General features: G+C 37.8%; 1 protein-coding gene across 1 annotated transcript in view; it reads right to left on the bottom strand.

The window, feature by feature from the left end:
• KCNMB2 (potassium calcium-activated channel subfamily M regulatory beta subunit 2) overlaps positions 1-23,506 on the bottom strand; it is a 236,234-nt gene that overhangs the window by 8,306 nt on the left and 204,422 nt on the right. The window contains exons 2-4 of the mRNA XM_045539710.1: positions 22,441-22,563; positions 7,931-8,101; positions 5,316-5,511 (exon numbers count right to left, since the gene is read on the bottom strand). Of these exons, the coding sequence (XP_045395666.1) occupies positions 5,316-5,511; positions 7,931-8,101; positions 22,441-22,496 (423 nt within the window). The 5' untranslated portion in view covers positions 22,497-22,563. The remainder of the gene's footprint in view (positions 1-5,315; positions 5,512-7,930; positions 8,102-22,440; positions 22,564-23,506) is intronic.

Here is a 23,506-nt window from a genome sequence, read left to right as displayed (position 1 = left end):
CTACTGCCTCAGCCTCCTGAGTAGCTGGGACTACAGGCATGTGCCACCATGCCTGGCTAATTTTTTCTATATATATTTTTGGTTGTCCAGATAATTTTTATTTCTATTTTTAGTAGAGACGGGGTCTCGCTCAGGCTGGTCTTGAACTCCTGACCTCGAGCTATCTACCCGCCTCAGCCTCCCAGAGGGCTAGGATTACAGGCGTGAGCCACCGCGCCCGGCCCCAAACTACATTTTGAATCCACCTTCAAACCAAATGGGCATGTTTTGAGAATTCCTGGTGAATAAAGGAGGTTTAAACTCCTGAAGGAGATCAGCACTGAGGAATTCATAAGCAACAACCATAGTGAATTAATACTCAGCTCCTGTTTATGACCCTAGTGGCAGCCTGTGGCTATGGGAGGAGGGGTCCTTGAGCCTCCTGGTAGCTCCCAGAGACCATTAGTCAGCTCCAGGAGAGCATGCCAATTTATCAGCTTAAGCAGCTTCAGTTATAATGTTGACAAGAGGTTGGGCACTGGGTTTAAAGGCTAAAGAAAAAGAATATGACAGAGTATGAAAATTTAAAAATAAAATCCTTTTAAATGTATTTATATTAAGATGCAAACACCTTGACTAATATCCTTTGTCTCAGACCAAACATTATCAGTAGTACCTGATGTAACTCAATACAACCATGCCCATTTCTTGGTAACTGTGAAGAAGACCATTATTTTTGATAATCTTGGAGGAGGGTAACAGAAAGCAGAGGTTGACACTGAAAATATTTTCATTTATCTTTTGCCAAGAATATCCTATATATTCCTCATGTTGCACAAAGATGGTTTAATGACTTTCTGACATGGAGATATCTGTGTATTTTCAGTGTGTATATTTCAGATTAGAAGCAGAGGCTAGCTATCCAGTAGGTAAAGAACTACTGGACCAGGAAGGTGAGCTGAGTGTTTGGTAGCTTTTCCCCTGGGAACATCTGCTGAGTGTGGAAGGTGGCTCAGAGCCCAGGAGGCTCCATGGCACTTTTGACAGCCTTGCAGAGCTATGGGCAGGAATTATCACTGAGGCCTGTCAGGTGGGGGCTTGATGATCCTCCTGTTCACTTCGTTTTGGGCCTCTGAAGGACTGTACCATGAGAGCAATGGCCAACCTGAAATAGTCAGGTCCTCACAGGGGCTACAGTTCAGATTTGAATATCTCAGTTTGTGAAGTCAGAGTGAGGTGATCCTGAAAGGCTAGTGCCCCTGGGGGCCTGGAAGACGCAAATGGAAATAATTTTTGGAAAAGATGACACCATTCTCAGCTTAAAGTTATTTTTATAAATAATCTGCAAATATGATGTATGAAACCTAATAAAAATAACCAGATATTACAAGATAACGTGTAGACAAACAAGAGAAGAAAAAAATAGAATAGGTACATAGGGACTTCAGATATTGAAGTCATCAAAATAGATTTTATTATTACTACAATTTTACATCTTACTTTGAAGAATTTAGTAGATAAGAATTAGAATATTGCAGGAAACTGGAAATGATAAGACAAGACCCACCTGGATATTCTAGAATTGAAAATATAGTTGAGAACTTAAGAACTCAATGGTTAGGTTTAACAGTAGATTTTTCAGAGCTGAGGAAAGAATTGCTGAATTAGAAGATAGGTAAATATCCAGAAAGAAGTGAAGAGAGACAAAATGAGGGAAAATACAAAAGGGAGAGTAAGACACGTTGGGGGATACAATGAGAGAGCCTAGCATATGGCCAGGTAGAATCCCAGAAGGAGAAGAGGGAAAGAATGAAAACAGACAGTTGATGAGATAATGACAGAACTTTCTAAAATTGAAAAAGGATATTAAGGAATAGGGAAAGAAATCCTAAAAATGCTAAGCAGACTAAATAAAAATAATTACACACTTTGGCACATAATAGTTAAACTGTAGAAAACCAAAGAAAATAATCTTTAAAAAGGCTAATATTACCTTCAAAGAAGGAGCAATTAGACTGAGGGCTGATTTCTGAACAGTAACAGTGCTCACCAGAAGACAATGGAAAAAAATAATAGCCAACTTAGAATTTTGTACTAAGTGAATGTGTCCTTCAAGAATGAAAATAAAATAAAAATATTTTCAGACAAATGAAAAGTGAGAAAATTCTTTAGAAAAAACATTGCACTAAAATAAGTACTAATAAAGAATGTTCTTCAGGCAATAGAAAAATAATCCCAGATAAAAGAACAGGGATAAAGGAGTAAAGAATAATAAAAATGGAAAAACATGGGGACCCATGTAAAGTAATGTTTGCTATATACAACAACAAGAATAATGTCTATAAAAGCTCAAGTACATAGAAAATAAAAATGACAATAATATATAAGTTGGGAAAAGAATAAGTGGAGTTAAGATGTTTTAATGTCCTTAATTAGTTAAGACTGCAAGTTGTCATCTCATAGGCTAAATACTAATTCTTTTAGTAACAGATTAGATGACTTCCAAGAAAACAGAGGGGGAAATTGGATTATGAAATAATTAAAGGAGGAAAAAGTGGTCTTTTCAAAAATGGACTGTAGCAAACGGATTTACAGATGGAAAAACAAAAAACAAACAAACCCAGAAACTTGACCCCTACATAAAAGTTAATTCCAGGAAGATTGTACTCTATATGTGAAATAATGTATCTAGAAGATATTTTAGAACAAAGATTTTATGACGTTGGGGTAGGTAAAGACTTTTTAAACAGAGCAACAAAAGCACTAACACAAACGAAAAGATTGACAAAATTCGGCTGCATAGAAATTTGAAATTTCTTTTATCAGAAGGCATCACTCAGAGAGTAAAAAGGCCACCTAATAGAAGATGATACTTGCAACATGTATAGCCAACAAAGGTTTGTATTTAAAGAATTCCTATGATGAATATAAAGAAGAAATAATTCAATATAAAAGTGGGCAAGGGACTTGAACAGACATTGCACAAAAGAGGATATCCAAATGGCCAAATAAATAAAGGAAAAGGTATTTGACAACTCTAGCCATCAGAACCACCAGGAAATATCACTTCATTAACTAAAATTAAAATTATAGATGTTACCAAGTGTTGGTGAAGATTTAAGCAAGAAGAACTCTCATACCCATAGAGTGGTGATAATATAAATTGGAATAGGCACTTTGGCAAATCATTTGGCATTATCTACTAAACTTCAAGATATGAATACCCTATGACCTAGATATTCCATTCCCAGGTTTATACTTGACAGCTGGTGTGTGCTTGCACACCAAGAGATATCTCTGAGAATGATCATGACAGAATTATTTATAATAGCTCCAAACTATAGATAACTCAAAATGTCGATCAGCAGTAAAATTAATAAGTAAATTGGCATGTTCATACAAAGGAATATAATACAGTAATGAAAATGAATGAACTACAACCAAAACAAAGATACTGTTGTGTGAAGGCAGCTAGAGAGAAAGGAAAATATTTTGTTTGATTCCACTTATATAACGTTTAAAAATGAGGCAAAACTAAAATATAATGTTCAGGGATATATGCTTAGGTGATAAAACTACAAAGAAAAATAAGAAAGTAATTGCCACAACAGTCAGGATGGTTGTTCTCTTTGGCAGGGGACAGAATTATTGGAAGGGGGCATGAAGGGTGTTTTTGGGGTGCAGGAAATGTTTTATTTCTTTACCTGTGTGGTGGTTACATGAGAGAATCTCTTTGTAACATATACTTGAGCTGTACTTTTTCATTTCATGCATGCTTCTGTATGTGTGTTATAATTTACATTTAAAAACAAGATAGGCAAATAAACCAAATGATGACCTACTACCATGCTGAGAGCAGACAAGCTACTGGTTCTGAATACATAACTGGAACTTTTATTGGTAACGTCACTCCCTGTTTATAACCTAAATAATGCATTCACAGGGATGTAGTGATGAAATGTCAAAACGAGGAAATGGAAATATGTTTCACTTTTTGATGCCTATTTAAGTTGGCCACTTTCCAATTTCTTGGAGATTTGAGAGTTTTATAGGCATTTGTCAGTACAGGTCAGCTTTGATTTAAAAATCTGACTTGAAGGAAGACCTTGAAAGACAAACACTTTGTGAGGGAGCTAAGCTTTCTATATCTGCAGCACAAGGTTTTGACTGGTATTATTTGTGGCTTCTATAAATGAAAGAAATCAGAGCAAATGTTTTCAAACAACATTCTCTGAAATATTCATTATGTTGAGTTCTCAGAGATATTTGCCAGAATTGTTTTAAGTTATTGTAACCAAAATGCAAGGTGGATTTCCCTACTTTTTGTCAATTTATTAGAAACAAATACTACTCATTCTCTATTGTTCTAGTATTGAACCTCTAAGCTACTGCATTTTAAAAAATAATGATAAGCTGTATCACTAAAGTGCTGACAATTGTAATGAAAAGAAAAGCTTTCACAGGAACGATTCGAGTTCATGAGGGTTGTATCCTAGTAATGAGCCTACTGAAGAATGGCATCAGGTTGTCTTGGCATGTGAGAGTCTTCTCGACATAAATCCAAAACTCAATGTATTTAACTTAAAATTGATGATGGCAGGTTGGTTCTGCTGACACTTTACTGGTCATCCCGACCTTGTAAGTGTATATTTTATATAAAACTTTAATATAATACACATTTGTTGAGCATCTACCATGTGGAATTGCATAGAGCAGTGCTGGCATATTCATCCTCTAGGAACAGAACATAAATGAAGCAAGACACACACACACACACACACACACACACACACACACACACACACACACTGTGATCATGGGTTGAAGGTCTCCTCCGTGCCAGGTGTTGTGCTCTGCTCAACACTTTACATACTCAGTTCTAATCTTTAGATTAGATGACCTTGCAAGGTGACCACTTATTATTGTCTTTTTAGAGAAAAGGAAGCTGAAGCTCAGAGAGGTTAAGTGACATCTCCAAGGTCACAGAACTAAGTGATAATGACCATGGAAAAGCAATCATTTTACCTCTGGCTTCCAGGTATATGACAAATACCTGGTTTTTGGCTTATACATCACTAAGCTGTACATTTGCTTTGAAAGACTCAGCCTATTTGTATGTTAATAAGTACATGTTTACCCTTCCAAATGGAAGTCAAGGCTAAATCTGCACTACCACAGTATGGGAGAATGGTCTGTTCACAACTTGCACAGAAAATAAAATTTCCTAGGCGAGAATCAAATAGTGAGTTCTGAGAATGAAAGAGGCAGGACCTGCTTTCTGGCGGTATAGAGAGAGATGAGCTGGGTGATTGAAATGCAGTGTGCCAAGCTCCTACCTTCTGATTGATTTTCATCGTCTCTTCGGTGTGGTAGAGAAGTAGCTTTTCGCCAGAAGAAGTCAGGTTTACGTACACCTGGAGACAAGGGTACTGCGAGAGTTTCCAGCAGTCTGGACCACAGCTGAAGGAGCAATTAAATGTCTCCGTGATGGACGCATTCAGCAAGATGCACTGAGACTCCTCGGTCCACACACTACAGAGAAGGGGCAGGAATAAACACAGGCCCAACAGCTGACGGTGAGGAAGGTGTGATCAGAGGGGATCATTTCTCAGCCCCTGAATCTGAAGAGTCTTTCCCAAATCTATAACACAATCTGTGTAAAGTTTATGCCTTTGAATACAGCATCTCTAGACAAACTACAACATAACATAGACAAATATGGCATGGGAGAACTTTTTCGATGACTTCTATTGGATGTGGTATTCTCCAGTGCTTGATTTAAGTTGACTTTTTCTGCTTATTGAATTCACTAGTGAGCATAAGGCATGTTTTAAAATAATAACCCGTACCCACCTGTATTTCTACACTGTAAGCAGCTTCTTACCACACCCCAGTCCTTACCTCTGCTGTGTTTTACTCTGTGCTTTCTTCATCCCACCCCCATTCCAGCTCAGTTTGTAGGTGGAGAAGGTATAAGGGAGAAGGGAGGGAAGAGGGCAAAGGGGTAGAGGGGATTTGGGTCCAACTTGACAGGTGGAAGGACAGTGACATAGTGCCTTAAGGTCTTTCTAATAAGGGATAAAAGATAACTCAACCCTTTAATCATACCAAGACTAATCACTTATTGCATCCCTTTCACCCTAATTGGTGCTTTACATAAATTATCTTCCTCTGTCCTCTCAGCAACCCTGTAAGCTGAGTATTAATTCCTTTTAAAGATGAGCGGACTGAGAAATCTGGTAAGATACGCAAGGGCACATAGCTAGTAAGTGATGGGAATTGTGATCCCACCTAACCCTGTGTTTCTCTGAGGCCCAGGCCCATTCTGCTGTGCCATGCCACCTCCCCATGAACACACTGGAAAAGAAACCCTTCTAAGCAGACCAGTGGGTTAGTAAGGGTGCCCTGGGAACGCTCACTTGAAAAGGTTCCAGCTGCTTGTTGATCAACTTTTCATTTTAAAATACATTTAATTTTATGATCAAGGTTAACATTTGTAATTAGGAAGTAACACACTAGCAATCAATTGTTTGCTTCTGGGTGTAAGCTGATTGCCATAGTGGTGGGAAAACAACATGTTTTTTCGCAGGTAAATACTCTTTGCTTTGTTGTTGGACATGTATCAATAGTTCTGTGCCTGTTTACATGTGTGAAGTTTTATTTCAGAGGCAGGATACTAGACCTGACCCCCTCTGGTGTGGCAAATTGTATTTTCCTGGAACATGAATGGTCAGATTTTGATTATATAGTGAGGAAAAACTCTTTGATGGTTCTAAGCAGATGCGAGGATCTGAAAGCAGGTTTGGAATCAGCGAACACTCGGGGCCCGAGGCATCAGCGCTTTCATTGAGAGCGAGAACAGCTGAAGGCCATCAGAGAAACAGAGCGGGGCAGCCACAAATGTGAAAGATGATGCCTTAATTTCAGCAAATTACTGTATTTCAGCCAGATTTTGCTTCTAAAATGAAAGTATTAATTTAGATGGAGAAACAAATGCCACAAAGTGGTTTGATTTGCTTTTGGATTGCAACTTCAATTTTTCATCTGAAAGGGTCTTTTTTAAAGCTGAACCACTATGAGACATTCCCCCATTAGTTGTAGCAGGGCGGGGCTTGCCTGGGCTTAAAGTGTCCAATGTACAGACATCGGTTAGCCAGAGATGCTGGAGATGGGATGTATCACACAGCTTACTGGGGGAGGGAGGTGCAAGAGGAATACACTTGCTATCTCACTATTTATTTGCCTTCCTATCTATTCAGTAAACCTAGGGCAAATACTAGAATGAAAAGGGTTAAAAATCTGTTATTTTTAAAAGCTGATACAATGTTTCTCAACCTTGACCGCATATTAGAACCACCCGGGAACTTTAACAGCCACTGGTGACTGGGTGCCATTCCAGACCAACTAAACCTGACCTTGGTGGGGCCTGGGCATCAGTATTTTTAATTTCTGCGGAAGTTGGAATGAGCAGTTGAGAACCACTAATGTGGAGGGTGGTGGAGGGGTGGGGGGACAGGAAGAGTGATGAGGGTGGAGAATGGACAGAGGTGTGAAGTGGCAGCAACAGGGACTCTGGAATTAGCGGGACGTGGGTCTGAATCTTAGCTGTGCCCCATGAAAGAGCTCTGACACTGGGCGAATTATATCTCTCTTGAGCCCTGGTTTTTCCATTTTTATAATGAGTATATTCACACTTACCTTAGACAGTCGTTGTGAGAGTTAAACAAGCAATGTATGAAAAGTCCCTGGCATGTAGTAGGCAGGTTATACATACAGCTATGTTTATCATTGTTATTAGATAATGTTATTGAAAAATATTATGTACCAGATTCTTCTCAAAGTTCGTATTAGGAAAGCAGGTGAGGAAGATGACTTTAGGGTTGATTAAATGAAGGGGTAGGGATGGGAGGAGGAGAGAAACAGCAGGGTTCCAACCGCCCGGTGGTATTACCTCTGCATGTATGAGCGCAGGAGTGTGATTCCCAGCAGGAAGTACATCATGATGGAGCACACCATCATGGCCAGTCCCAGGAGAATGGCCCGGTCTTCTCCTGCTTTCAGTGCCGTGACTGTTTTCCTTTTGTCCAAGAGGTCGTGGTCCCTGATTTTTTGGTAAATATTTCTGAGGTGGAAAACAATATAGTAGTATATGAAGTTCAGAGTTAATCCGCAGGCCCCTAGATAGTAGGTCAGTCTTTGCTCATGCCTTCCTGGGGCTGAGAGGCCTGGAGGAGTCCTCCCAACCTGAGTGCACTTGGATCCCAGTATGTTACCACTGCCTCTCAACACACACACACACACACACACACACACACACACACACCCGCACAGGCACGTGCACACACCCAGGGGCACCAACCCTGAGCAAAAACAAGTTCCCCTTCTTTACCTTGGGGTCCATGTCTTACTATAATTTTCTTTTTCTCCAATTCTGAAGAAAGAAAACAGTCTCCTCAACCCCCAAAACAGTGCTTTGGGTTTGTTAACCTTACCATTTAATCTGAAAATGATCATCATTGGACTTTTTATAATTTCTGAATATCTAATGGAATATTGATTAGAATAAATGGCAACATACATTAGAAATCTGTCAGATTAATCCCTTATTTCCCCCTAGTAGTGAGAGACAGAAGTTATTTTGGTTAACATTTTTCTAAAGCTTAGGACTGCTTGGGACTCTACTGGCTTGAGTGAGATTTATAAGCAATGTAAAGACGTAGAGTGGTGACCCAGCCTTCTTTTCTTCTGTGCTTAAACGTTTTTGTGAGTCAGATGTGAGATAAGTAATAAATGCTCCCATTCAAAGCGGGGTGGGGAGCTGCAGCTCAATGACACGAGCACAGGAACACACTAAAATTGCTACCACCCTCTGAAGAATTTCTAAAGGACAGAACGGCAAGGAAATAAATAGTGTATCAAGCTTAGGAATGGAGGGCTGGTTCTGAAACAAGGTCTGGAGGGGAAGAAATGAGAAAATGTTGGGGTGCCGGCTGCCTGGGAGGTGGCTGAGAAATACGAGTAGGGAGGCAATGCTCAGGCCAGTGACCAGGACACAGCTCGGGATCTCTCAGTTTCTATTTTGAGGAGGGACCTTTGGATTGCAGGGCAGTGCGAGTGGAGAAGTCGCTGGCCTTCGGGGCCTGGAAACAGAGAGGAGGACAAACAGAATGCTAAAAATGGAAAAAAGAAATGGTTAAGTGATTTTTATAAACCAGGCAAAAAGCCAATATGCACAAGAATAACTTCAGATTTTCCTTTAACATTTTTATCACTAATCACTCTTGTTGCTTGGGAAGGGAAACAGAGCAGAATCTAGTGTGGAACTTTACAGCGGAGGGAAGAGATGCTGTTGTTTGTACAACTGTGTGTTTATTCAGGGCTTATATTTAGCTTGGTGCTCCAGGATGGCCTGACTGGTGTTTATAGCTGGCGTCTATTCTGGTTGGCTGGTCCTTTCTGGGATGGTTGTTTAATATTTTGATCCCCTATAGAGGTGTGAGAATGTGTATGTACTTAATATATTTCCATAAGGTTTTAGGGTAGAGTACTTATTAATCCAGGTACCAGCATGCAAAATTAACCAATTAGTTTATTGCTATCATTGTTTTAAAGTTCTCTACATGAGGTGGTTTATACAAATCTTACTCTTTTTATGGGGAATGGGTTCATTGTATAGGAAGACAGAGCTAAATAGAGGTCTTTGTTCATCACCCTTTTTCATGGCTAGTCCTTCCTGGCTTCTTCCCACCCTCACTGCTCTTGACAGCACATTCTCAGTGCCAGAGGCCCAGAGAGCCCACATCTTTCCTTATTCTCCGTCTCCCAAGCCCAGTGCCCCTGGATTAGCTGGCCTGCCCTGATTTTGACTTCCATAGACTGGCAATCATTCACACTCTAAGGTTCCCCATTCTTTTCTGAGCTTTTCTTTGGAAACTGTAGGATTTACATTAAAGCTCTTTAAACTTGACCCTTTATGAACTTGAATAAAGAAAATCAGTGCCCATTAGCAGCTAAAGCCAGTGGGCAGGAAGGCTTCTGAAACAGGAAGAGACAGGCTGAGTCTGAGTGGCTTCCAAGACCTGCTGCAAAATAAAAATCTGATGCTAGTTAGCTAATATTATTTATCCACATGTATTTAATTCTGATGGCTGCCATTGAGATTTGCATTTCCCGCAGACGGAGCCAGCAAGGAGGGAGCAATAGTCTCCCAATTCCAGGGTATTAGGCTGTCACACAGCATCACTATGTCAGCCTATACCCATAAAAGAGGTGGCGTGTAATCAGTCAGTTATGTTACCAGAACAAGAAACACATAAAAATGATTCAAACGGGTAATTCAAAAACAAATGACAGTTTGAAAGTGGTTAACAAATGTTCTTTGTATGCTCTAGAATGTGTAGGGGGAAACAATTGTTTTCCACACAGCCCAAAGGCATCTAGGAAATCAGGATACTCCCCAGCAAAATGAAAGTGGGTGAGTGAAGTGCCTATACCCATGGGATTCATTAATAAATGATATTGAATTAATGGATAAATGAAGAAATAAATAAATGATTTGGAAGAGCAAAGGGTTCAGTTTAGGTCCATACATTTATATTGAGTGCTGGTAACTTCTTGTTACTGGGGATATGGCCCTGCCCAATAGGAAGACAGACAGAAATAAATATCAGCATAGGGCAGTAAATTTAATGATGGAGCTATTCACAGAGTGTTATGAGAGCACAGAAGAGGGGCAAATTTCCCAGCTTGAGGGAGCAGGACAGAGAACTAGGGTTAAGGTTAGGGAAAGCTTCCTAGAGGAATAATGCCTTAAACAAATCTTTGAGGTTGAATCAGAGTTAACCAAATGACACAATGAGTTAAGGGTATTTCAGACAGAAGGACTCACATGAACAATGGGATGGAGACTTGCAACTGGATGGTGAGTATCAGAAATTACCATGTTTTTATACCACTGGGATGAGTCGGGGGAGTGGGCGGATGAGTTTGGAAAGGTAGGTAGGTCATGAAGGGCTTTGTAAGTCATTTTAAAGAGCTTGGCCTTTATTATGTAGTTAATGGGAAGCTGTCAGAGCGTGACATGATCAGAATTGAGTTTCAGAAGAACAACTGTGGATGCCATGTGGAGATTAGAGATAGGACAAGACAAACTAGAGAGAGGAATTGGGAGATTGTTACTGTAGTGTTGGCAAAGGATAATGAGGCCTGGGTCTAGGATCAAGGTAAGGTAGATAGAAAAGTATATATGAGGAAATATCTAGGAGATAAAACTTCAGAATTTGGTAGTTGTTAGAATACAGGGGATGGTGAGGAAGGATGACTGGGAACATGGCTGAGTGATAAGGTGGGATTCTTATTTCCCAGCTCTTTCAGGATCCAAAGAGGGGACTTTTGCTGTCCTTTCCAAGAATGGAGAGGGAGATTGTACATTTATAGATTCTCTGCCCACAAGCTTAGGGTCCTAAGCTCAGGCAGAGGAATGACTAATCTGGTTGGTGAGATAGGCCAAAGCCTGATAGTCAGGGCGGCAGGGTGGCGGGGGTGGCGGGGTGGGCAGGTCAACCTTTCAAGTGAGTTTGAAAGTCACTGCTTATATGTGTCACAACTTTTTGTTTTTTAAGAATCATTTTGAACTTGCCTTTATTCAGGCCTGGCATGTCTTGGTTTTTCCCATGTCCAGGTAGTAAGCGCCACTTGGGAAAGAGCATGTCCATAGGCCTGAGACTGAGTGAGTTAGTTGCGGGGGTGGGGGGGGGGGAGGGGGCGGTCCCTTCCACACCAAGTTGTCTTCAATGTTAAATGGAAGGAGCATGATGCTATATTTTGGGCCTCAGGCCTAAGCATCATCCTTGATACTAGGAAGATTTGTTCTTTAGGGTTTACTGTGTCACTACTAACAAAGCTGATATTTCATCTCCCTTTTGTTCTTTGTGTCTTTTCTTTATGTATCTACCTGAGAAGATTTGGGGATGGGGAGTGGTGGTGATAAGAAAATGGGAATGAAGGTCAGGACAATTCACTGAAGTAGAGGGCTGAGGAGGAAGAATGAGTCTGGGGTATGACTACAAATTCAGTTTTGAATAGATGTGTTATCCAACAGTAGGTGTAGAGCAGGAATTTGACTCTGTAAGTTTGAAGTAGATCTAATCTTAGTGTGCCCTGACAAGGCAGTATGCTTTAAGCTTTGTTAAGGTAGTCTTGGCTTTGTGGTGAACCATGAATTAATGTGGCAGATAAAAGTCAACATTTATACATGCTGATAATAACAAATAATAGATATGTGCAGTCTTTATTACATATATGGGAAACATTCTGCCCAAACCGTTTTGGAGAATGGAACTTATTAATAAGTCTACAAGGCAAATCCAAGTATAACAAAGGTCTTTGTGATAAATATCTTATAAACAAAAGATTTTCAATTGTCCAATAATTGTCATTTTCACCCTAAACAATAGTCAACACAGTACAATTTTATTTCAAACTTCCTATTTGGGTAGTTTCTGAAAGTTTAATATGAGAACTCAGCCTATAATTCATAAGCAAATTATTTACAAAGCTATGTGTATACAAATATGGATATAAAGAGTAAAATGTGCATGAAAATTTTTCTCCTTGGCCAACACCCATTCAAATTCAGAATCTCTTGGTATCTATCTAACAGGGAGAAAAGTATTTAGGGTAAAACATAGTAAAGGCCATTTATGTTTATTTACTACTAAACATTTCTAGGCCTTCATAAAAGGAAACACAATGTACTAAGTTTTGGGGATACAAAATGAATAGGACATGGTGTCCTGAGGAAGCTGAGTGAAATATTAATCATTGCAACGCATGGCAATGAGAATGATGAGAGAGGTGCACAAAAGGGAAGTAAGCCAATACGCTGAGGGCCAATATGCCAAAGGATCAATTACTGAATGGATAATTCACCAAAAGCCAATTTATTGAAGGGTGAGTTAACTAAATTAATAATTTGCACATTTTACTACACTTAAAGATTTAACAAAACTTATTTCAAGGAGTATTGTTTTAAATATAGTAAATGAATATGAATACATTTTTCATGACTATTTTAAGATTCTATTTCAAAAATGTTTAATTATAAAGTATGTATTTCTTTATTTTTTTATAAATAATATTTTGTTTTTTAAATTTTTAAATTTAATTTTTTTTATTTCAGCATATTACAGGGGTATAAATGTTTAGGTTACATATATTGCCTTTGCCCCACCCGAGTCAGAGCTTCAAGAGTATCCATCCCCCAGATGGTGCACACTGCACCTATTAAGTGTGTATATGCCCATCCCTTCCTCCCCCTCCCATCTGCCTGACAGCCGATAAATGTTACTACTATATGTACACTTAAGTACAGTATATATTTCTTAGGAATATATTGTTAGCAGTATTTTAAGATTGGTTCGATATTTTCAAAATCTAAGTTTCCTAGGGAGGCTTAGTCTCTTTATAAATGTACTTTTATGAATATATTCATAGATATATCTTTCTTGAATATGTGTGTGACTATATCCTTCTAATAAATATAACAAAGTTTAGCATTTCATCAGGGAGCCTTTCAGTTTATACTTTTGTTTTCAAATTCTTTTTAGAGTCCTTTGCTATTTCACTAATATTTTAGCATCATTGATATTCTTTTTTTTTTTTTTTTTGAGACAGTCTCACTCTGTTGCCCAGGCGAGTGCCGTGGCATCAGCCTAGCTCACAGCTACCTCAGACTCCTGGACTCAAGCGATCCTTCTGCCTCAGCCTCCAGAGTAGCTGGGACTACAGGCAAACACCACCACACCTGGCTATTTTTTTTCTATTTTTAGTAGAGACGGGGTCTTACTCTTGTTCAGGCTAGTCTTGAACTCCTGAGCTCAAGCAATCCTCTCGCTTCGGCCTCCCAGAGTGCCAGAATTACAGGTATGATCCACCACGCCCGGCTAATTTTTTCTATTTTTAGTAAAGATAGGGTCTCACTCTTGCTCAGGCTGGTCTTGAACTCCTGTGATCCTCGAACGATCCTCCGACCTTGGCCTCCCAGAGTGCTAGGATTATAGGGGTGAGCCACCTTGCGCGGCCCTGAATTAGAAGTTAAGAATTAAATATATCTGAAATTACCTGACTGAGAGCTTCTCAGGAACTTACACATACTGAATAAATATTATGTTTGTGGCTCTCTGTCCCAGGGAGTACTGAGCCGCTCAGGAGTTAGAGTCGGACCACATTCATTTCTGTAGCCTCAGGGTCTTGCACTTATTAGGCTGACAAAACACGTTCCTTTTATGTGGACTAGAAATGGCAACAATTAGTATAGGTTGTGAGGTAGTCAGCATAAAGAGGCTGAATGGTCAATTAAAACCAAATAAATCAAGAAACCATGGCTAGAACAGGCTCCTGCCTTCTTTCTTCCCATCAGTGTCTGCTGCACTCTACCACCAACAAATTTAGTAGTCCTTCCGGAAAAAAATCAAACCTTCTAGGCACTGAGAACTCTAGTTTCCAGACTATGGGGAAAAGTGCCTTTCTGTTAAGTCCCATGAGAGTGAACCTGTGAGACAATGGATTGCTGGGTGCCTTCTGAGCTGAAACGAGCAGAGCTGCTGTATATTTCTGCCCTGTGAGAACCCAACCTGTTATCTCATATGGCGGAACAGGCATGGGATTGATAAATGCAGCCATATTTCTGCCTTCTGTCCACCAAAGCCTTCCACATTTTTGAAATGTGCTTCTTTGTATGCATACCCTCATCTTCTATTAGTTTCAGATTTCATGGATTTTCTTTGGGCTAGTAAGTATATATTTTATGGTCCAATTTGGTTAGTTTAATTATTATTCTTTTTTCAATCTTTTAATGTGTACATTCCATTAAGAGCAACATGTTTTCTAGTTTGGGAACAAATGACAGTCATACTTAATATGTGTATGTATGTGATTAACATGAGGGGTTTTGTCCATATAGCTAATGTAATTATTGCCAATTTGTTAATCCATGAGACTTCCTAGGAAATCTTGTAATTTTGTGACCCATGAATAAGACACTATAGGTGAGAGAAAAATTATGGGAAAAAAAGTAGGAATTATTTCTTTTTAGTCCTGCCATTATAAAGCTTATAAGATCATACACTCTCCCAATTATATCTCTGATATTTTAATTCTTATTTATTTTTATCTGATTCATTAGCATTTAAATTTTATAAAAGGCTTTAATGCAATATATAGAAGAAAACAGAAAATTATGTGAGTTGTCTAGATAAATTAAGGCTGTGGTCCCCAACCCCTGTTAGGAACTGGTCCACACAGCAGGAGGTGAACGGTGGGTGAGCAAGCGAAGCTTCATCTGTATTTACAGCTGCTCTCCATTGCTCATGTCACCCTCTGAGCTCTGCCTCCTGTCAGATTAGTGGAGGCATTAGATTCTCATAGGAGAGCAAGCGGTATTGTAAACTGCATGTGCGAGGGACATAGATTGCTTGCTTCTATGAGAATCTAGTGCCTGATGATCTGACGTGGAGCTGAGGCAGTGATGTGTTGGGGAGTGGCTGCAAATACAGATTATCATTAGCAGAGAGATTTGGCTGCATAATAAATGTAATGCACTTGAATCATCCTGAAACCATCCCCCTCCCCCTGGCCCACAGAAAAATTGTCTTCCATGAAACCAGTCCCTGGTGCCAAAAAGGTTGAGGACTGCTGAGTTAGGGTATCCCTATAACATAAAGAGCCTTTGAGAAGTGTTGCCTTGACCACATTATTTGGCTCTAATGCAATAATGGTATAAATAAATAACAAAAAATAATTAGAATTGCATCTATATATGGAAATAAAAACAAATAATTCAGTTGGTCGTGGTGGCTCATGCCTGTAATCCTAGCACTCCAGGAGGCCGGGGCGGGTGGATGGCTCGAGGTCAGGAGTTCGAGACCAGCTTGAGCAAGAGCGAGACCCCATCTCTACTAAAAATAGAAAGAAATTATATGGACAACTAAAAATCTATATAGAAAAAATTAGCCGGGCATAGTGGCGCATGCCTGTAGTCCCAGCTACTCGGGAGGCTGAGGCAGTAGGATCGCTTAAGCCGAGGAGTCTGAGGTTGCTGTGAGCTAGGCTGACGCCACGGCACTCACTCTAGCCTGGGCAACAAAGCGAGACTCTGTCTCAAAAAAACAAAAAACAAAACAAAAAAACAAAGAATTCATGGCTTACAGAATAAAATATGACAAAAATTAAGAAATATTTAGAATTGAATGATATGAAAAACCATAGAGCAACTAGTGGGATGCAGCTAAAACACTACATAGATAGAAATATATAGATTTAAGTGCTTATATTAGATAAGAAAAAAGCCTGAAAATTAATGTGATAGGCATCCAAATTAGGAAGTTATAAAAAGATTAACAGAATATGCTAAAAGAAAGTATAAGGTTGGAAATAATAAAGATAAGCAGAAATAAATGAAATAGAAGATAAACTATTTTCAAGGACCAACAAATTCAAAGGCTATTTTTTTAAAAGACTGGTGAAGTAGACAAATCTCTGACAAGACTGATTAAGAAAAAAATGGAAAAGGGCCAAATAAATATCAGGAATTTAAAACTATAACTACAGATATAATATGGATTAGAAAGAAGATTTTTAAAACAACTTTACAATGAGACATTTGAAAACTGTGAAGTACATAACTTACTGAAATATACAGCAAAGTTTTACAAATATATAACTTACTGAAACTGATTAGAAATAGCTACAAAACCAAATAGTTCTAAATCATTAAAAAATTGAGTCAGTAGTTAAAAATATCACCATAATGGAAACACCAGGTTCTGATGATTTATAGCTGACCTCTTCCTGTGTTATAGAAATCATTTCAGAGTATAGAAAAAGATGAAATGTTATACAACCTATTTATGAGGTTAGCAAATTTTGATGCTAAAACTAAATCAGAGCAACATAAAAAAAAATTACAAGGCCAATCTCACTCATATACGTAAATGCAAAAATCTAAAAAATAAGTCTAGTAATATATAAAAGTGAAAATATATCATGATCAAGTTGGGGCTATCACAGGAATAAAATTTTGGTCATCACTTGATTATTAACATATTACATAAACATATTAAAGGGTTACAATAATATGACAATATAATTAATGTAGAGAAACATTTGATAAAATTTAACATCCATTTAGTGATAAAAACTCATCGAATTAGAAATAGATAGGAACATCCTTAATGTAATAAATGGTATATAGGAAATACTTTATAGTAAACTTCGTACTTAATGGTTAAATGTTGAAAGAATCTACTTTATGAGCAAGAACAAAGCAAAGATATTCACTGTCACCTATTTTATTCATGATTTACTGATTTATAAGCTGGCATAATAAGGCAAGGAAAATAAATGAGTGGTATATTTACTGAAGAAACAAAAAGTTATTCACCAATGACATAATGATAAAGAAAATACAAAAGAATGGACAGATAAACTATTAATAAGAAAATTTAGCATAGTTGTTGAAAAAAACCTGATATGCAATAGTCAATTGCCTTTCCATATATCAGCAAAAATAGAAAATATAATTTAAACATTAGAAAAAGAATACTTAGGATTAAATTTAATAAACTATGTGCAAGTTCTTTTTGGAGAAATTATAATCTTAGGAGCTATTAGGAAAGAAAAATCAATAAAGAGGTTAACCTTAATCATTCAGAGAAAGAATTGATGACATAAGGATATAAATTTACCACAAATTAATTGATAGATTAATAAAATTCCAATAAAAATCCCAAGAACTGTTTTGGGAAGTGTAGTAGGTGTGACTTGACAAGACATTTCTAAAATCTACATGGAAGTATAAGTGACTAAGAATACTAAATGCACTTCTGATTATAAAAGAACAAGATGGGTGACTTCTGTCAGATATCAAGACATATTAGAGGTATGATACTAAAGTTTGTAAACTCAAGTGTGGTGTTTGTCTAAGGTAGACAAAACTGAGCAGTAGAACAGAATAGAGATCCAGAAACGTTTCCATGCACAAATGGAAGCGCAATATATGACTTCTGTGGTTTTAGGTCAATGAGGAAAGGATAAACTCTCTAATAAGTGGTGCAGGGAATTGATTATCCATATTAAAAAAATTGGACTCCTATTTTACACCTCACACAAAAGTCAATCCCAGATGATCAAAGACTTAATTGCAAAAGTTAAAGCTACAAAATGTTTAGAAACTGTACAGGAGAATATCCTTCTGAACCTAGAGTAGGAAGGGATTTCAACATGTTAAAAATGTGTTAATTTGGAATATATTAAAATGAAAAACATATATTCATCAAAAGATGTCATAAAGAAAGTGAAAAGCCAAGCCCAAAACTTGGAGAAGCTATTTGTATATGTAAAGCAGGTAAAGGATTAATAAAGACTTTTTAAAAGAATTCCTACAAATTAATAAAAAATTGACAATCCAGTAGAAAAATGGGCCAAATATTTAAACAGTGACTTCACACTAACGGACTACAGAAATAGGTTCAATCTTATTACTAATCTGAGAAATGAGACTTAAGCTCATAATACCCTCTGGATTGATGAAAATTAGAAATCCAAAAACTCTACATGAGGCTGAAAAACAATGGGAATCACACATACGGCTGCTTTGGAAAGCCATGCAATTATCTGCTAAAGTTGAAGTTGTGTATACTTTTAAACCAACTATTCCCATGTTAGGTATGAATCCTAAGAAATGTTCATATATGTGCACAAGGAGACAGACATGCATAAAAGTATTATAGCCACAGTGTTGGTAATGATGAAAGAACTGGAAGTAATGGAAATGTCCATTAGCAGCAGACCAGATGAATAAATGGGTGTACATTTGGGTAATGGCATACAACCTGGCAGAGAAAATGCACTATAGCTATGCACACCAGCACTGATAAATCATAGCAACACAATGTTTGGTAAAAAACAGTAAGTTGCAGAAAAATAAATATGAAATGATTCCACATAAAGTCTCTAAACATTCTCTAGTAAACAATATATTGTTTAAGGATTCAAATGTGATAAAGTCATGAAGAAAAGCAAGGGAATGGTAAACACAAAATTCACGATATTGATTATCTCTCAGTGGGGATGGGTGGGGTAGGTAGTAGGATGGTGTTATTCTCAAGGGCTTCAAAAATGCTGGTGGTTTTATTTTTCAAGCTAAGTGATGGGTAGCCAGATGTTCATAATACCATCATTCTTTGTAAAAAATATTCCTTTGTATCACTTCAATATATAATAAAAACAACTATGAATATTTGATAAATAGTCTGTAATGTCTTTAGCTGAATAACCTCTCTCAAATTTCTAAATTAGCTGTTCTGTTGTTTTATTTTGCCACCTGCAATTTAGGGGTTAAAGTAAATTCACCTAACAAAGAAGTTTGTTCAGAGAGGAAAATATATTCCTTTCTATTGTGGAGCTTGTAGAATGGAAGATGAGGATAGAAATGAGTGTTTTGCATATAGCAGATGAACAGAAAGAGGGCTAGCTTAGAATTAAAATAATGAAAAAAAAGTAAAATTGACTTCAACAACTTCTGAGCAATAAAACATTTGGTTTCAGAGTTTGTAGTGAACTTTTCCTTCCACTTAGTTGTTGTGTGTATACTTAATCAAGTTTCCTGGTATTCTACTGTCTGAGGAATCCCAGGGAATCCAACATCCTGACGAGTTGGCTCTGGTCTCAGCAAGAGGTGTGTGGAGTGGAGCTGAGCATTCAGGGATGCCTGGCCTCTGGGACTGCTGCAGGAACCCAGCTGGAGAAGCTGGGCAGACGAAAAGGCCAGATTTGCAGAGTGAGGAGACACTCAGGGTGGAATAATTACCAGCAATTTGGGGCAGTGGTGCCACACAATCTACTTATTTCCAAATAATTAACTTGAGAACGTTAATTATCTACCCATTATCAGCCATCATCATCTTCATTATCACCATGATTGTTGCCACCGAGAGCATCTTAAATAGGGCTGCAGATCCTGCTCAGTTTTAAAATCTGAGTCTTGTCTTCCAAGAGTTTGTGAATTAGGCAGTAAAGATGAAGATGTGGTCAGGAAAGAGGCATAGACAAATGAACCGACATTAGACTAAGGACGCTGACTTAGTGGCAGATTCTATTGTTTGTATTCGCTGGCTAACTGTTTTTCACTTGTTTCCTTTATAGTCTAAAGCCACACAGATTGGTTTCATAAGCTTTTGCACCCTTATCCCATAAATAAAGCTTGTGGCAAGTGATTTTTTCATAGTCAATATTTTAATTATTATAAATCTCATAGTTACTGAAATCATACTTTGAAAATAAAAATATTAAAGTAGTAATTTACGTTTCTTAGAATCTTATCGATGTGGAATATTAAGCTAATTATTTGCTCCTTTTAAAGTCCACAAATATTGCCAATATGCCATAGTCACATGTTTATTATCTTCTTTGTTATACAATATTCAACTCTGTTTTAACACAATTTTCCCCATGTGGTTTTGGCTGTTCACTGCCACTCCAAATATCTCATGTATGACAAGTGACTGTATAGGCCCTGGGCTTCAGGGGAGAGAGCATGAGCTGGGGTTCAAATCGTAATTCCATCACTGGCTAGTTGTTGGATCCCTGGAAGTTATTTAAAATCTCTGAGGCTCAGCTTCCTCATCTGTAAAATGGTCATAATAATCTGTAACTTATAAACAGAATGTTTTAAGAGACTATTTTAATTAAATGTACAGTATATGGTAATTGCTTCTTAAATGTTAATTCCTTTGTTCATAAAAATAGTAATATTAAATTATTTGATGAGACTAAATAGAAGACAAAAGAAATATACTTTGCTTGCTCTAATAAAGCCTTCAGAATTTTAGGAAGGCTGGCCATTGACAGTCACAATATTCTTCTAGGGCAACAAAACTCTGGGATTTGGTCTTGACACTTCAGTTGCAGGACCAAATCTCTGCCCTTCCACACCTTTACTGGTAGTGGCCTGTTTTTTTCAAAGGAAATGGGAAAATTACATATAAAATATGGAATTTTGAAATGATACATGAAATTTGATAGTGTTATAGTAAACATCTTGCTGAAAGATGATTCAACTTGAAAGCAAATGAAAAAGTAGAAAAAACTAGAGATGACTATTAGTTGCCTTCTGGGCTGTAATTTTACTTGAATATCAAGTACATTACTTGAATTATTTTTTTCATAATTAGGGTAATATAACATATTACAAAGCATTTGAAAAATAGAGAAGTGAAAACTATGCTTTTCCTTCCAGACTTTAGCCTATGTATCTTTTTTGTGGCTGCAATCATAGTTTGTATGCAATTTTTCAATTTGCTTTTTGCATTTACTATTATGTCAAAACATTTTAAAGTGCTGAGTGATATATTACATCCAATGATTTATTTAACAGATTTTCTATTGTGAATATTCAAGTTGCATCTAAATTTTTACAGTAATATATAAATATTGTGAAGGACAACTTTGCTTTTGGAATTTTTCAAAGAATTTTTATCTGCAGGGCAATTCAGGTTTTAAAAGGAAAACTAACAGTACCAGCTCTCAAAACAATATTCAAGTAAACCTCCTTCAGGTCCTTCTCCTTGTGCCCAGCACCATTTATCAATCCTGATTTCTATCAGATTCTGCCTGATGTGCAACTTGCTTTAGTTGCAATATGCTGTTAAAGGCAGTTATATTTACAATTTAGCTTCACCTAACCCAAATAATAGTACAAGGTCAATGAGAAAGAGAGATACTGTTTAACAATGGTTAGAGAATTTTATGGACACATTTACTCCCTAAGCCCAAGTGAGAGGACTGGATTGAGCTGCGTAATTGTCGTTTTATCTTTCATTAACACTACTTTTGTTTTTTATCTTTCTTCTTATTCCCTCATTTCTCCTCTCCCCCCAGGCTATTCTTCCAAGGATTCTGAGGGCTCAGTGGATTTGTCGATCCTCTTATCTTGCTCTCATAGTTTCTGTTTTTCTTCCCTGACACACATCCAGTGCCCAGAAATGCAATTTTCATCACTCTGGTCAGTACTTGTTGAGCACCTACTGTGTGCCAGGCACAGTGTTAGGTGCTGCAAAGCCAACAAGTGCTGGAAATAAAACAGTCTGTTTGGGTAAAGAGCATGATGCGGGTGGAGGTTCTGATTGGATGTCTGAAGGCAGAGGTGGAGTTAGCTAAGAGAAGAGCATGTGTGAAAGGCATTTCTGACAGGGAACGGTCTTTGCAAAACCGTGTTGGGAGTGAGCATGTAAAGTGCAAGGAGGAGGAAAGCCAAAGTGTCTGAAACCCTCCTTCTTTAGTGTGGAGTCCATCCCCACATGGAAAAGCATAAAGCTCAGTTGCCTAATGCTTTCCTGTTGCCATCCTCTCTGGAGAGTTATGCTAAATGCTTCTGAAAAGTGCCCAGAGTCCCAGTGCATTTACCTTTTTTCATCGTGTCTGTAAGATGAAGAGGTCCGGCCACTGGTCCATATAAACATCTTAGGGGATGTTGGTCCAGGGGCTCCTTTCCTTACAGTGGAAGTCCTGGAGGAATGGCGAAAAGACCTAGAAGAGGTACACACTGGAGTTAAATCCATTACTTGAAGTTTTGGGAACTCCATATTAACGGCAACCAATAGCTCTCACTGGATTGACACTAGGTTTCTGATGCCGTGGACGCAGTTCTTCTCAATCCTGGATGCACATTAAAAATGACTGGGAATCTTTTAAAAACCACTGAAGCTTGGTCCCTCCCTCAGAAATTTGCATTCAATTTTTTAAAGCTCCCTAGTTGTTTCTAATGCACTGCTGGGGTTGAGAGCCACTGCCTTAGGAAGACACAATTTTCTAATTGATATTTAAATCATTTTCCCTGAAATGTCTTTTTCAAAAATACAAGTTTGGTATGGGTCATACTCTGCAGTATGCTATATTCTTCCAAAATTTGGTTCAGATATGGATACTAGACTTCTACTCCTTTCCTTTTCAAACTGTTCTTAAAAATGCTGACAGATGTGACATGTTGGTGATGAAACATCACCTTTTAAATGTGTTCTACTTTTGCTGGTGTTGTGGGTTCTGCCCTTGGCAGTTGAGTCTCTGCCTAAGAAAATTATAGCAGTAGTGGCAGCAGATACTCACTGGCTCCTAGAGACCAGGTTTATAGGATCCATAGTCAAGATATTTTAGGAATATTTTGTTCTTGTGGTTATGACTTGGCTTTGGGAGAAGTTCTTTCATTTCCAAACTCAGCATTAAAAACAGTTAGCTTTTATTATATTTTCTACATAATAATAATTATCTAGGGAAACATGACATAGAAATCTTAATCACACATAAAAGTTAAAATGATATTAATACATTAGAACAAAGGAAAGAAGAAAGGTGACTTCTTAGTGGATGCACAGTCATTAGTGGTTTTCATTTTGGTTAAGCACAATATTAATGATAAGCATGAGCCTGGAAATAATATTAGCCACTATATACCATATTATCTACTATATGCCAG

Source organism: Lemur catta, chromosome 1 (genome assembly GCF_020740605.2).
Source record: "Lemur catta isolate mLemCat1 chromosome 1, mLemCat1.pri, whole genome shotgun sequence".
Classification (NCBI taxonomy): Eukaryota; Metazoa; Chordata; class Mammalia; order Primates; family Lemuridae; genus Lemur; species Lemur catta.
This window is presented reverse-complemented; position numbering and strand designations above follow the sequence as displayed.